Source organism: Mustela putorius, unplaced genomic scaffold (genome assembly GCF_011764305.1).
Source record: "Mustela putorius furo isolate JIRA1106 unplaced genomic scaffold, ASM1176430v1.1 tig00003874_pilon_pilon_pilon, whole genome shotgun sequence".
Lineage (NCBI taxonomy): Eukaryota > Metazoa > Chordata > Mammalia > Carnivora > Mustelidae > Mustela > Mustela putorius.
Window position 1 is genome coordinate 141,180 of NW_025422025.1, and position 16,102 is coordinate 157,281.

Genomic DNA, 16,102 nt, shown 5'->3' on the forward strand with positions numbered 1-16,102 from the left:
AGATGCAGGTAAATTCAGGGAGGTGGCAAATTACCCCAGGGAAAGTAGAATGGCGAAAGAGTATGGCCCAAACTTTTTAAAAAGATTTTATTCATTTATTTGACACACAGAGAGCCAGAAAGCACAAGTGGGGGGAATGGCAGAGGGAGAAGGAGAAGCAGGCTCCCCGCTGAGCAGGGAGGCAAATGTGTGGGACTCGATCCCAGGACCCTGGGATCATGACCTGAGCTGAAGGCAGACACTTAACCGACTGAGCCACCCAGGCGCCCCCTGGCTCCAACTTCCAAAGATGGTGTATGAGATACCTTTGGTGGGAAGGAATGAAGATCAGCAACTGTCCTTGATTCTGCTTCTCAGGAAGGCATTGTGATGTGGTGCCCAGGACTTTGGAGACAGACACACGCTTGGTGCCCTCCGGCTCTGCCGCTAAAGCAACACCTTCCAGAGGGCAGCTGCAGGCACCGGGTGGCGTCACACAGGGTCAGACCCGGGAGGCACTCAGCCACGTACCCCTTCCACCATCCTGCTGGGTTTGAAAGAGCGCTATCAAAGTCCCTGCTGCCAAAGGACCATCCAGAGTGACATGTCCCATGGGGCACGCCGGCATTCCTTTACCCCTTCAGGTTATTGGCAGCAAGGCTGGAAATTTTTTAAATTGCCTGGGAAAATGATAGCAAACGGCTCCAAAAAGGAGTTTCAAAACGCAGACTTCATACTATGTTTTGAGTACATTTCATTCATTTGGCAGGTACTGACAGGGTGCTTAAGTGCCAGGTGCTGCTGCATTAGAAACGGACTTGAGAAGTTAACAGGAGGGGGCTCCAGCCCTCAACCAGCACAAAGTGGATCAATGGACGCATGTGACAGACAGAGCACTGTGACGGGGAGTACTAGGTGCTCTCATAAGAAGGGTGTGCTAGGAGCTAAGGGAACACTCGGGGGGAGCCAGCACCAACACTCGGGGAGAGCTGTGGGAAACATGATGGATGCAGATGGCTCCAGGGGGAACCAGAGAACTGCTCAGATCCCTGCTTCTTAACAGCTCCAAGTGCCCGCCGCTTCAGAGTGGGGGCTGGGCGAGCAGGGAGCTGGGGTGGGCGCAGCGATGCCTGAGTTCCGACCTCCAGCCCCTGCGCTGTTTCACCTGTCCCTTTAGGAGTACAATGACATAGGATGTCACCAACGGAGGATCTACCCCTGCATCCTGGTACTGGGAAAGCACGCGAGGGCTGCGGAGCTGAAAGCAAGAGTTGGTAGTTCCAGTAATGTGTGCAGGGTTTTAAAAAACTATACACGGGAAAATATCCGGTCTTATTTGCATGTGTTTGTATCATGCACAATTTTTAACTGCAATCCTCCTTTTACCTTCTTCCCTGTTGTTAAGACTCTCCTCTCCTCACCGCTGCCTTTGTCCCTATAATACCTGTTGACAGCCTGGTGCTCATCCATGAGCTCATTCGCCTCTATCCACGCACGCATGGGGCTCTGTCACTGTTTGACAAATATGGGCTCATTTTATCTACCTCTTGATCTAGTGCTTCCCGGTTAAGAATCCCTCCTGCATAACGTCCTTCTGTTTTTATCTTCATTTTTATAAATAATGGCTGCTCACCTTTTATCAGGTGCCTTTATTTTTTTTATCAAATGCATTTATTGCTATGGTCTTAAGAGTTTTTTCACAGTTAATTTAGTGATGAGGTAAATCTTATTGATTTTTCTGGTCTTGAGCTCCCTTTATTTTCCTGGAATGAATCCAAGTTGGTCTCAGGATATAGTCCTTTGATAGATGCCTGACTTCTGTTATTTGCTAACATTAGTTCAGTTTCTGTTAACTAATCTGTCCTAAGCCAGATTTGTTAATAGCTTCCCCGTTCCTCCCTCTCAGGTTTGGGTATTAAAATTGTGCTCAGCTTCATCAAGTGAATTGACTTATTATTGTTTAATTGCCTGTTGCCATTTAACAGTAGAATGACAGTTATCCAGCTGCAAACCTGTCTGATCTTGGAACTCATCTTCTGAATTTTCCATTCTTGAATCATTTGGATGATTTTGTTTTCCTAGGAAATCATCGTTTCTTCTAGGTTATCAAATTGATTAGTATAAAGTGCCTTGCAGTTTAGTGATTCTTTTATATTATGCATTTGCTTTTATATCTCTGTTCCCAATCCTTATCTGTTTTGCAACTCTCTCTCTCCCTGTCTCTGTCCCCTCCTCCCTGAAACCCCCCTTTCCCCATCCCCCTTCCCTCTCTCCCCACCTCCTCCCACACCCCATCTTCCCCCTCTCTTATCCTTAATAGGACATGTGAAGTTTTTTTTTTTTATTATTTCATTAGTCTTTCATATTTTTTATTAAAACAACTTTGAGTTTATTTGCCCCTCATATTTTTTATTAGTTTAAAAATTTATCTTTATTATAATTACTTCCTTTCTTTTGATTGAGCTGCCCTTTTCTGATGGGTTTAAATGAGTAGTTTCTTTTATTCAAAAAAAATGTTTGAAATTGAAGACATTTGACACTAAAGTCTCCTTAGAGTATAACTCTTCTGGTGTCTTCTGTAAGTTTTGGTATGAAATAGTCTCCTTTCCATTGCTTTCAAGATTTTTTTCTTCAGTCGTCTTATGATTTCTTCTTTGACTGAAGACTGTATTTCTTAACTTGTATGTAGTTTCAATTTTTTGTTACCAGGTTATCTAATTCTGATTCTACTGGATTGTGATCAAAGAACTGTTCTTTAAATCTTTAATTTGGAAGGCTTGTAAAGGTTTCCTTTGTTGCCTAGTATGCAATTAATCTTTACAAATATGGCTTTCCTTAGGTGTAAGAAAGAAATGTTTTCCGAGGGAAATAAGGATGTCTATTTTTTTTTTTTTTTTAAAGATTTTATTTATTTATTTGACAGACAGAGATCACAAGTAGGCAGAGAGGCAGGCAGAGAGTGAGAGAGAGGAGGAAGCAGGCTCCCCGCGGAGCAGAGAGCCCGATGTGGGGCTCGATCCTAGGACCCTGGGATCATGACCTGAGCCGAAGGCAGAGGCTTTAACCCACTGAGCCACCCAGGCGCCCCAGGATGTCTATTTTCTGTGTGTGTCCTTGTTTTTCCCTCCTTCTAGTAGATACTCCCATTTGAAAAGCTAAAATTTTACCTTGTTATTGCATTTTTAGAGTCTTTAGGTATTATGTTGTTAGATGTATACCTGCTTATACCTTTTACATCTTCTTTCCAAACTCTGCCTTTAAAAATGTCCCTCTTCATCTTAGTACCTATAACTTTAGACCCAACTTGTCTGCGATGAATTTTGCCATTCCGGCTTTCTCTTTTGCATGGTATCTCCTCACCTGATACATTCTCAATCCCTTTTGCATTTTAAGTATGTTTCTTGAACAGCGTGGATCTGTAACCCCCTGATAGGTGCTTTAATAGAAAAAGTCAGTCTGTACACATTTAAATTAATGATAAACAGTCATGATTTTATTCCTCCCATCTTATTTTGTTTGTTTTTATTTTCCCCATTTTTGATGTTTTTAATCAAGTTCATTCTTTTTCTACTTGATAAATATAGAAGTTCTTTGCATTTTTCGATGACAGCTTAATTGAGATATAATTCACAGGCCATACCACTCACCATCTAATGTGGACAATTTAATGGCTTTCACTATAGTTAACTATACTATACTGAACTACCTACACATTTTCATCATCCTCAAAAGAAAACTTTAGCCATCACCACCAGTCTTAGGCAACCGCTAATCTACTTTCGGTCTCTGTAGATTTAGCTATTCTGGAAATTCCATATAAATCAAATTATGCAATATGTGGTCTTCTGTGACTGACTTCTCTCAATCAGCAGAATGTTTTCAAGGCTCCTCTGTGTCGTGGCACATATCAAAATTCTATTCCTTTTCAAGGCTGAATAATATTCCACTGGCTGGATGGATCACATTTTATTTATCTCTTCATCAGTTGATGAACATCTGGGTTGTTCTCACCTTTTCGCTATTACGAATAAACCCTAAACCTTCATGCACAAGTTTTTTTGTGTGGGCATATAGTTTTTTTTCTTGGCTCTATACACAGGAGTGATATTGGTGTGTCATATGGCAACTCTGTGTTCTGCATTTTGAGGAGCTACTAAACCATTTCTAATGTGGCTGCGCCATTTTCCAAGCCCACCAGCAATTTACAGGTTCCAGCTCTTCACATCCTTCCAACACCTGCTTTTGGGTTTTTTGATAGTAGCCATCCACGTGGGTGGGAGGTGGTATCTCACCATGGTTTTTGATTTGCATTTCCCGAATGATTAGTGATGTTGAGCATATTTTCACGTGCTTATTGTCCCATATATTTTATATATACTATATACCTTATATGTATCTTTAAATATATATTATATATTTCATATTTTATTTATATTTAAATACATATTTAATATGAATGTAAATATATTTACATACAAATATTAATTTTATATAAATATATGATAATGTAAAATATATTTATATATACATTTATATATTAATGTATACATTTGAATATTGGAGAAATGTGTATTCAAGTTCTTTGCTCATTTTTTTAAAGATTTTATTTATTTATTTGAGAGAGATTTATTGAGAGAGATCACAAGCAGGCAGAGAGGCAGGCAGAGAGAGAGGAAGAAGCAGGCTCCCTGCTGAGCAGAGAGCCCGATGCGGGGCTCGATCCCAGGACTCCGAGTTCATGACCTGCGCCGAAGGCAGCAGCTTAACCCGCTGAGCCATCCAGGCGCCCCTCTTTGCTCATTTCTTAACTGGGTTGTCTTTTTATTTGAGTTGTAAGAATTTTTCACACAGTCTGAATGGATGTTCCTTATATATGACCTGCAAATATTTTCTCCCATTTAGTGGCTTGTCTTTTGACTTTGTCAATGGGGTCCTTGGAAACACAAAACTGGGATATTTTGGTTGAGTCCCATTTATTTGTTTATTGTTTTTTTTAAGTTGCTTGTACTTTAGTGTTATGGCTGAGGAGCCGTTGTTAGATTCAAGACCACTAACATTTACCTTTGTGTTTTCTTCTGAAAACTTTATCATTTTATTTTATTTTTATTTTTAAAAAGATTTTATTTATTTATTTGAGAAAGAGACAATGAGAGAGAGCATGAGCGAGGAGAAGATCAGAGGGAGAAACAGACTCCCTGTGGAGCTGGGAGCCTGATGCAGGACTCGATCCGGGAACTCTGGGATCATGACCTAAGCAGAAGGCAGCCGTCCAACCAACTGAGCTACCCAGGCATCCTGAACTTTATCATTTTAATGCTTACATTTATGTCTTTGATGCATTTTGGGTTATGTTCTCTGTATGGTGTGAGGCAGGACTCCCGTTTCATTATTTGCATGTGGCTGCTTGGGAGTAAAATACTGTTCTTACCCCCATTGAATTGTTTGGCACCCTTGTCAAACATTAGTTGACTGTAATTTATTTTTGAATTTTTTTTTTTTTTTTCCCCATTGAGGTATTTCATGTGCCATGTATATTATATTTCTAGGAAAAAGGAATCCAGGATTTTCCCTCCTGCATGGAGTCTTCCTTCTTCATGGTGCATGATGCCAGAAGAATTTTTCCATGCAGTGAAACCAAACTGAGGGGATGGAAATATTCTGCCACTTTTCTAGATCTTTCAGTTATACAAGTCTAGGGCTGGTCATGCCACACTTGTTTAACTTGCCCGTGAGGTTCACAGCAGTTTTCCCAGCTCTGTGGTCATCAATAATTTCAAATTTGCCAATGTACTCATGCTTCGTCATCACAGTGAGGAAACGGGACGATGACTTTGGTGCAGGGCCTCCTAAGAACCTGGCCTTCGCCCCCCCTTTCAGCAGTGTTAATGTTCTTGAGGGCATCTGTGGGACATTTGTTCACACTGTTTACTGCGGCACGGAAAGATGGCAGAAAAAGCTTTTTTTTTTCCCTTTTATTAATATTTGGTCTTGTTCTCCTTCCCTTTCTCATAACCAAATGTGTATTTCCCCTCCGTCATTTGAAAACTGCATACTGTTCTCCAGCTGTTTTCCCCAGACGAGACCTTGTGTATCAAGAATCCTTATTTCACGGTTATTATACACAATCTTAAAGATTTATGACTGTCCTCTTATTTTACACAAGCATACACATGAAGCACTAAATACGGACTTTATCTGAATGGCTAAATGTTGGCCAAGACAGAAGCCAGTTGTAGTGGGAACTTCTAGGATAAAGATATAGTCTGAAGTTCTTGTTCTTTAAAAAAAGCCTTCATGGGGGCGCCTGGGTGGCTCAGTGGGTTAAGTGGCTCAGGTCATGATCTCAGGGTCCTGGGATCGAGTCCCGCATCGGGCTCTCTGCTCAGCAGGGAGCCTGCTTCCTCCTTTCTCTCTCTGCCTGCCTCTCTGCCTACTTGTGATCTCTCTGTCAAATAAATATATAAAATCTTAAAAAAAAAAAAAAGCCTTCATGGGGGGCGCCTGTGTGGCTCAGTGGGCTAAAGCCTCTTGCCTTCAGCCCAGGTCATGATCCCAGGGTCCTGGGATCAAGCCCCGCATCGGGTTCTCTGTTCAGTGGGGAGCCTGCTTCCCCCTCTCTCTGCCTGCCTCTCTGCCTACTTGTGATCTCTGTCTTTCAAATAAATAAAATCTTAAAAAAAAAAAGGCCTTCATATTTTATTAAAAATTTTAGGTGTCCGAATTCAAAAGGTTAACAATATAGTACAATAATAATAATAGTATAATATATCATCTAATAATAATATAATAATAATTTCTCCTGCATAGTCACTGCTGCACACTAGTAAAATGAGATGTTTCTTTTCTTTTCTTTTTTTTCTTTTTTAAAGATTTTATTTATTTTATTTATTTGACAGACAGAGATCACAAGTAGGCAGAGAGGCAGGCAGAGAGAGAAGGAGGGAAGTGGGCTCCCCGCTGAGCAAAGAGCCCGAAGAGGGCCTGATGTGGGGCTGAGATGATCCCAGCCAAAGGCAGAAGCTTAACCCACCCAGGCGCCCCGAGATGTTTATTTTCATTTGGGATTATGGAGGGGCAAGGTGTTTTTTGGCTCTCCTGCTGAAGTAGGGACTCAGTCAGTATTGTCTCCACCTTTTTCCCTAATAGTAGCTCTGGAAGATGAAGACGTCCGTCCCTCCATCTCCCAGACATGAGGGTTTGACCAGGACATGGGATGGTATAAGCTCATTGACATAGTCTCATGAACTAAGCCCTGGTTTATTGGTCACAGTCGTTCTCCAAGTATTTTCAGGAGTAAACTTCAGGTGTTGCCCTTACTCTAATTTTTTTCTTTCTGAGATTTCTGACTGCAATCGCTACTTCCTGCAGTCACTCGAGGAGAAACGAGGCATGTGGCAGCGCAACAGTGTGTTTTTCTTTCAAGATGACAGAATCACTCTTGATTTCTGTACGCATCTCGGATTTTCATATACAAACATGGATTTTGGTGTCTACCCTGAGGAGATGATACGTACGGTGTGAGGCACACTTGTATTCTCATGACACGTCACCTGGGTTACCCAGAAGTTTCTGGGCCTGGCAGAAAGGCAGAAACCCGGGTGAATTCCTCCTTGTTCCAGCAGGCTGTCAGCCCTCAAAGGCCTTCTGGATGTGTTTGTGCATCGCAGTGTCTGCTGTGTAAGATACAGAAAGAGCACAGTAGTTCAGGGGGAAAATATTTAGGAACACATTTTCCAGGAGGAACCAGGATTCAGTTTGGGTGACTCTTGACCGTTTTTCATCTTCTGATGACTGAAAGTGGTAGTTAGTCTACAGTCATGGTTTTAACATGCATTTCGAATGTAATGTTAGTTTCCATTAACATAAAACTATAAGAACTGTCTTCCTAAAGGGCATTCGTGTAAGGTCCATTATTTTCCAGCTTGATTAATAAAAACAAAATTTTTCTGTAATGCTTTCTTCTTACTCTGTATTAGTTTTCAGGACTGGATTGAAAGTGATTTATTGTGGATAGGGTTATACATGCTCGTGGAATTTTTTTCTGTTCCGGGGTTTTTAAAGGTGGCAGAGTTGACTTTCTGATTTTAATTCATCTTCACTAGATGAAGAATTCACAAATAGGACTTTTCCTTGAAATAACCATAGCCTGAGGGCGCTTGGGTGGCTCAGGTCATGATCTCAGGGTCCTGGGATCGAGTCCCACATCGGGCTCCCTGCTCAGTGGGGAGCCTGCTTCACTCTTTGCCTCCTCTTCTGCTTATGATTTTTCTAATAAGTAAATAAATAAATAACCTAAAAAAAAAAAAGAAGTTGTATTTGACTGGAGCTTCATGTGGAGTGACAGATCAACAGAAAGACAAAGGGATAGGAGACAGGAAGCAATGAAGGAAAACACAGAGGTGCACAGTACAGACAGATGTTCCTCGGCTTATGACGGCCTCGGCTTCTAATAAACCAAGTGTTCAGCTGGAAATCTCTTTAGTTGAAAATGCATGGAAAACACCTAAGCGACTGAACATCAGAGCTTAGCCCCGCCAACCTTAAATGTGTTGAGAACACTTACAGTATTGCACAGTTGGGCAAAAATCCTCTAACAAAAAGCCTATTTCACAATAAAGTGTCTGGTATCTCATGTAACTTACTGAACACTGCACTGAAAGCCAGAACAGGATGGTTCAAGTGTGTTGGTTGCTGACCCTCGTAATCACGTGGTTTGCCTGGGGGCTGTGCTCGCTGCCCCTGCCCAGCATTACAAAAGAGGACCCTACTGTAGATCGCCAGCCTGGGAAAAGATCCAAACTAAATGCATATCACTTCTGCACTATTATAAAAAGTCAAAAAACCATAAACTGAACCAAGGTGAAGTCAGGGATCTTCTGTACCAGGTGTGTTAGGGAAGGTCAAGTGCTCCTGTCTGGCTAGGAACCATAGTGGTATGGGGGAAAGTTCCACAGTAGAAAGTTCTACAGCGGAGAACCACTAGGACTCAAGCACCAAGGGTCACAGGTTGCGCCAGGAAGACTGTGGGCGATGAGAAGCCACGAGCGACTCAGGAAGGCTGCAGAGCTCTGGGCAGGTGGGACAGCTGAGGGCTGCAATGAAGAGGGACAGGTGGAGCTGGGAGACCAGGTGGGGAGAGGCCGCTACCCTCGAACAAAAGGCGACAAAGGTCTGGACTGGGATGACGGAGATGGTGGAAGGTAATGGGATATTCATGAAACAGAACTGGAAAGCCATGGAAATGAAATAAGAGAGGGAGGGAAAACCGAACATGACTTTAATTGCCATCAGTATAAAACATGTTGAATTAAAATGAATTGGTATTTCTAGACCAATGATGACATCACAATAATGGAAGGAAACCAATTTTGATTTTGAACCTGGTTAAGGAGAAAGTATAGACAAGAGAAAAGCAGAGGCTCTGGAGTCACACAAATGTCACCGTTGAGATTCGTCCCCACTCTTCATTCCCTTCCCTGTAAACCCAGGCAAGCGACACCTGCCTCACAGCACTGGTAACAAATAGGGAAGAGCACACGTTCCCGGGTCAGACAGGACAGCCAGGGATCAGCGGCACATGAGGAGGTGACAAGTGGTCACTAAACTGAGCTCAGGTGCATACACAGCATTTTACGTCACCTTGAGATGGTTCCTCCTGTGACCTCTCGAAGAAGGCGGCAGTGGTGAGGAACAAACTCCAGGAGCTTATTAGCATACATGATCTTCAGGCCGTCCGGATGAGACTCAACGATCTGCTCTACAATCACCTAGCAGAAGGAAGAGCGTTTTATTTTTATTTATTTATTTGTTTGTTTGTTTGTTTGTGTTTTTGTTTGTTTTTAAAGCACCTAAAAGAGAAGTATGAACTATACACTACAGAGAAAAGAATCGAGTAAACCTTAAAAATGCACTTCGTTCTTCCTCCTCCCCACTCAGTATGCTTTCTAAACAGGAGGTAAGTAACAACGGCACAAAAATCTAGGTCCAGGGATTTGGGAATACTGCTCCAACCCTGGGGGACACAGAGGCTGAGGGACAGAGACTGGCCTGAAGCTAAAACATCACACACACTCATCTGCTTCCCTTCTGAGCTTAAAAGCGAAATACTGTATCTGCAGACAACAGCTCTGTACCATCTTCACCCTGGCCTTATCCTCTACCGTCTCCAGAACAGGGAAAGGGCTGAGATGGAAAGTGATGGAAGAAAACACATCTTATTTTGCTTTAGTATTTTTTTTTTTTTTGGTGAGGCTGAGTTGCAGGAGGTGAATGACAAGCATACAAACTTAAAATACAAACGTGGCCACAGTTCATTTAACGACACGGAAACGTAAAGTACTTCCCTAATTTAGCATATTAGATTCAGTTCAATGAAAAGGGCATAAATTAAATAACTAAAATATTTTCATTTAGTGACAAAGAATAATGTGATCTTTTTCACCCCCACAGAGAGAGCTATGAACTATATAATAGGATACATACAAAGAACTGACAGATCATTTACTTTTAGTAGTCCTAATGAAGCTGAGAAGATTACTGAAATTAATCCTTCAATTTCACTTCTATCACTGGGATACTGTCCCGTTTTAAAACTGGAAGCCTTTCATCCTGAAGTCATGGTGGGTAGCTTTATACTTACCGGACAGAAAGAAAACTCGCACTGGCAGGTGACTGGAAGAAAGCCCTCAAACGCTGAGACTGGCTTCATGACTTCTGTCAGCCTGAACTAGATGAAACCAATGCTCTCTAAATGGGAAGCTGCTGATTGCTGGCGGCCTCACACGGTGCAGCCCATACTCCGGCTGCTCAGAGGCAGGATACACTGACTCCCTGTATTTAACTGTATCCTCATAGGTCAAGAACACTGGGTAACCAAGTTCCGGACTTAAGGTACTAGCCCGCTAAATCGCCCTTAAAAGCCCTTTATCTTTGAATATTCCCTCCCTCCCACCTTCCTAGCCTGGCAAACTCCCCCATGGTCTTCAAGACTTAGGCCACATCAATTCTGCGAAGATGCCTCCCCTCACGGACTTTCCCTGAGCACAGAGCTGTCTTCCACCTCCTCCAGTGGGCACGGGCGCCTTGGTGGGGTCACGCTTTTCGGCAACTTCATTAACGTATAACTTAGGGAAATGGAAATTGACCTGAAAATGTTCTGATCCGTACCTTCTTCCTAGGCAAGTCCCTCACCCCTACTAAATTAAGATGATCCCTGAGCTATGGCATCACTGGAAGAGACCAGAGCGCATGCCTGATTCCTGGCATGCTGATGGGCACCAAGCGGGACCAACCTTTTCTTACAACCAGAAGAGCAGGAACTAGGAGCATCTTCAAGGAAGAGCCCTGAGCTCTCTCGCACCCAGTCAAGAAACGAAGCCAGATTAGATGCTCTGTGTTTGCGGAATGAGGTGCATGGGGGCACAAACCTCATCCATGTACGGTTTCACCAGTACTTGACCGACTAACGCCTCTGCATCCCGTGTCTTGTCAATTGTAGCGTAAGTCCGGAGGCAGTGCCATATGATGTCCACATTGGAAGTCTGAAGCCCTTCTAGCAGCAGGCCTCCCAGGGACTGCTGCAGCATGGCCGTAATGTGGGCTATACGCTGCAAGAACAGAGAGACCAGGAAAGAAGGTCCAGGCACAACAGTTTCTAAAAGCTCAAATATATGTGTATAATTTATATACATATGTGTTATACATATAAAGCGAGCCTCTAATTCTACCAGAATATATGTAAGATTAAAATCCCAACATTTCCTAGAGAATAAGAATCAATCTCTTCTCCCCATGCTTGCTTGCTTGCTTGCTTTCTTTCTTTCTTTTTTTTGTTTAAGGTATTTATTTATTTATTTGTCGAGAGAGAGCACAAGCACACAAGGAGGCACAGGCAGAAAGAGAAGCAGGCTTCCTGCCAAGCAAGGAGCCCAAGGTGGGACTCAATCCCAGGACCCTGGGATCATGACCTAAGCCAGAGGCAGTGGCTTAACTGACTGAGCCACTGAGGCGTCCCCTCCCTATGATTTCTTTGAAAGTAAGTCGGCTTCATCAAAGTGAAGTTTAGACAATTACTGAACGACAAAAAGTTATTTGCCTCTTAAGCTACGGAGTAAATCTGACAAACGTGCATTTAAACCCAGTCAAAGGCTTTGGATAAATGAACTCTGACTACATCATATGATGTGTCAAGTTACATGAAATTCAGAATTAATTTTACTTGCACAGTTTGGAGACTACGCTTGTGTCTTTACACAAAATCTATCTAGCGTGACATAATGGAAGCAGGGTCCCAAGCAGGAGATACACTGAAAAAAAAAAAATTCAAAGCTAGCTTCAAAATCCTGTAGAGTAGCAATTATCAGGGGGCAATGCTAGGTCAAACCAAAATCATCCAGGAAATTCGCAAACAGCAAATTGAAAATCGAAACCAACACTTACTGGTCTTACTTTGTCCAGAAGAGGCAGACCTTTGCTCTGAACAGCATGAAACTGTAACTGGTTAAATTCTGTGGCAATTCTCTCCAAAATCTCTCTAGTCCAGAGAGGGCTAGTAGAGACAATTAGAGAAGTGTAATTCCCAAAGTTAAAACCTGCCACACCCCACCGCCCCCCCCCATGCCTTACAGCGCTCAGGCACCTGCACCTGCATGCCATCAATTTTCAGGACAAACTGTCTGTGCAGCAGGCCCCAGGTGCGAGGGGTGAGGAGCGGGGAGGTCGTAGAAGCCACAGGGCCCAGGCAAGGGGATGGAGCTATTTTAGGTCAGTGAGGGTACAACTGCATGTTTCCACCACGTTCCTCAGGCTCTCCCATTCGTGCCCTTCTTCTCCCTTCTTTTCCCATTCTCTAACCCCCTCCTCTCTCTTGCCCTGTCCTACCGTTCATACCCGAATCCCCCTCTTCTTCTCCGCCTGCCTCATTCTCCCTCCCAAGTACCTCCCCAGTACCAACTACTGCTGTCTCCTCAATCAGCTAAAACTGACCACCTAGCAGCAACCTGGGAAATCGCTCAGAGCAGCGGACTCCAAGTTTACATTTACCCAACGGCAGAAAGAGCAAGCTCGGTGCTCCGGGAGCTGGTGAGAAATCACTCACAGTGCATCTGCCATCAAGTGGACTGGATACACTTCCCTCTTGCCCCCCACATTAGAAAGCGTCAACCCCATTCAAAAGGAAGCTGAACAGTGAAAGAAAAAAAAAAACAAAACAAAACACAACAAAGGCCCCAAAGCCCCTGCTGGGCTCTATGAGGCATCCCACATCTGAGGATGGGCAGTCAGGTAGTGAGGAAACACACTGTAAGGAAACCCAAAATGTCTGGAGACCTGCCACGATGTGCCCCGTCCCAGAGCATCAGAACTGGTGTGGAGGGAAGGCAAGCGCTCCACATGACCAACACCGAAGCCTAATCCCAACCTCTACTGATTGATCCCACGTGCATTTCCTATTTATCCTTATCTCGGCATTTCTGGGCCTGGCAGAGCATGATGGATTTACCGTGCGCTGACGCTGCTCTGGCTTTCCTGACTCCAGAGCTCAGAGCTGCTCTTCTGGAGAAAAAAGTCCTCCAAGGTAATTCTGAGCAAGAAAGCGCACAATGTCTGTTTATCGAGGACAGTGTTGCAAAGGGACAGGATTGTAGACACAGAGCTCACTGAGGTGTTTCTATCCGAGGAGCACAGCAGCAACAGCAAAGAGGAGAAAAACACTGGAGGGCCAGCTCCCCAGGGGCCGAACGTGGACATGGCTGGAGTGGCTACAGGCGCTGCCAAGGGCCGAAGTGAAGCAGAGCCGCTGGAGACACACGGGCTGCAGAAGGGCCGCATACAGACTGTCTGCTAAGTGTGGACGAACGGGGGCAGAAGCATGAGTGCTACGGGCTAGACACACAAGCACAGTGGAGGCTGACAATTTAGTTGAATGCCTTGATGTGAAAGGGGGCAGAGACCTAGGACCAGAGAATCGCTTCCTTTGGGATGTGTCCGTTCTTAATCTCCATCATGAGACATGTGGAGCATATGGTCTCTCAAGTTCCTTCCAAATCTAAAACCTTAATTCCTAAAATTTAGAAACCTAATTCCGCCTGCAGGGGGAGGGACTGTTAGCCTCACACAACAGAGCATGCAGGGCACCAGGTGACCTTGACGCAGGCAGCCCAGCTGGTATGTGCAGGACCAGCCTGGGCTACTCCCACTGCACCACTGTGCGTCTCACGGTGCTGACAGGACCTAACTACTCATTTTCTGAGTCACTCATCTACCCTGGCTGATTGAAAATTCACACCAGGAAGGGAACAAGACAATCACAGTATAACAAAGAGAGCCATCATCTTTTTCCTATTTCATAAGCTTTTTCTTTCCTGTTTGTAAATGTCAACTGGATGTGTCCTATACTCTTTCATAATAATATAATGCTGGTGCAAAATACATCAATGGTAATACTCTGGGCATGTCTAGGAAAAGAAAATGAGATGGAGAAAAACCAAGATGAATGGTAGGTATGCCTTAAAGATCAAGAGGACTTTGCTACTCCTCAGGGAAGGTGATTCCAAATATACTTTTCCACTGCAAGCATAATGACGTGTTGGAACTGTGGTCTATAACCAAAAGGTTTATAGGAACGTGTTATAGATTTCACCATTTCATGCTCTCCACTCTCCTGGAGCTACATTCTAGCCACAAACCTGGATTTTCTTCTTGTTCAGAAATGAATTCTAACTAAGCCGTCCCCGCCTAATTAGACTGGATGTGAAGTAATAATTTATGTGCTACTTAGTTAAAAAAAATGCTTACCTGCTTGCTTCTAGTGCAGAGGTTTCTTTAGAACTTTGTGAATTTAAGATTTTTTCAATCTTTTCAACTGATCAAATAACTTGTATAAGCCTCAACACACACATCTATAAAAATAAAAATTAAGCAAACAAAAAACGTCACCATCTTTACTCTTAATCATCTTTATTTCCCATGCTAAATGCAGGAAAATATAAGACCAAAAGTTAACTTCAAATATATAGGGCATGCTATATTTTGAATATTTCTATGAAACACAGAATTCTCAAGAATTCAAATCTTAGTTCTAGAATAAGCATACTTCCATATTCTATTGCAAGTTTATAAAGAAAAAAAAAAAACCTAGACTTTGCTTTCTCATATTCTATACTCCTATTTCTTCTTTTCCCCATCCTGAATCTTTCTATGGGCATTTCTTTCCTATTTTTTTAAAAAGATTTGTTTATTTGACAGAGAGAGAGACTGCATGTGCGCGTGCAGGGGAGGGGTAGAGGGAGAGAGAGAATCTCGAGCAGACATCCTGCTAAGCACAGAGCTCAATGCGGGGCTCAATCTCATGACCCTGAGATCATGACCTGAGCCAAAATCAAGAGTCAGACGTTTAACCAACTGAGCCACCAGGCGCCCCTCCATTTGTTTTCTTATGGCCCTTTATTCATGTTTTAACCTTGGCTTCTGATCGTACTGACCCTCTCAGTTTACATGTGCATATACCTATATGGCCAAGCACCAAATCATTAAAGACCTTTTACACTACAAATATTATCAAAGAGGTTAAGGAACATTATGAAAACTCTCATCCTTAAAGAACAAAAAAATACAAAGTCATCCATTCAATAAATAGTTACTGAACACCCCTGGGAGCTCGACATTCATTCCGACGGGGGGTGGGGGAGGAGGGGGACACGAGAAAATAAAGCAAGAAATACACCCTGCTCTCATAAAGCTTACTGTTTTGTCTGGAAGCGCATGACAAGCATTCTTTGGATAAAAGCTGTGAGGAGATCCAGAGGCGAATTAAACAGAAGGTCCCTCAAACAGGTTCTCTCCCCACTGAGACTTTAACAAATATGCTAATAATACACATAGAAAACATTGTACAGAGCAGCAGGAGAGAGTCAGAAGCCCAGACTCCCAATGCCCGTTGTGCCCCTACATCGTTATGATCATGAATGACATTGGGGACACTTGAAACTGGAGATAGCACTAAGGGGCACACACCCGGGGTGAGCCCTCAGATGTACAGAGCCGTTGCCTGTCTCACACACCTGAAACTAAGCCAACACCACATGCTAACTACTGGGAATCAAAAAAATTAAAGTGAACACCAGAA

At 43.2% G+C, this 16,102-nt stretch overlaps 1 protein-coding gene across 5 annotated transcripts in view; it reads right to left on the minus strand.

The window, feature by feature from the left end:
* LOC123388095 (conserved oligomeric Golgi complex subunit 2-like) overlaps positions 1 to 16,102 on the minus strand; it is a 43,420-nt gene that overhangs the window by 4,900 nt on the left and 22,418 nt on the right. For 3 of the 5 annotated variants that reach the window (XM_045067116.1, XM_045067117.1, XM_045067115.1), the window contains 2 exons: positions 11,406 to 11,585; positions 9,619 to 9,746 (listed from right to left, as the gene is read on the minus strand). In XM_045067116.1, the coding sequence (XP_044923051.1) occupies positions 9,619 to 9,746; positions 11,406 to 11,585 (308 nt within the window). Of the gene's footprint in view, positions 1 to 9,003; positions 9,072 to 9,618; positions 10,782 to 11,405; positions 11,586 to 16,102 lie in introns of those variants that run through there. The other 2 variants (XM_045067118.1, XM_045067119.1) reach the window with 2 other exon arrangements.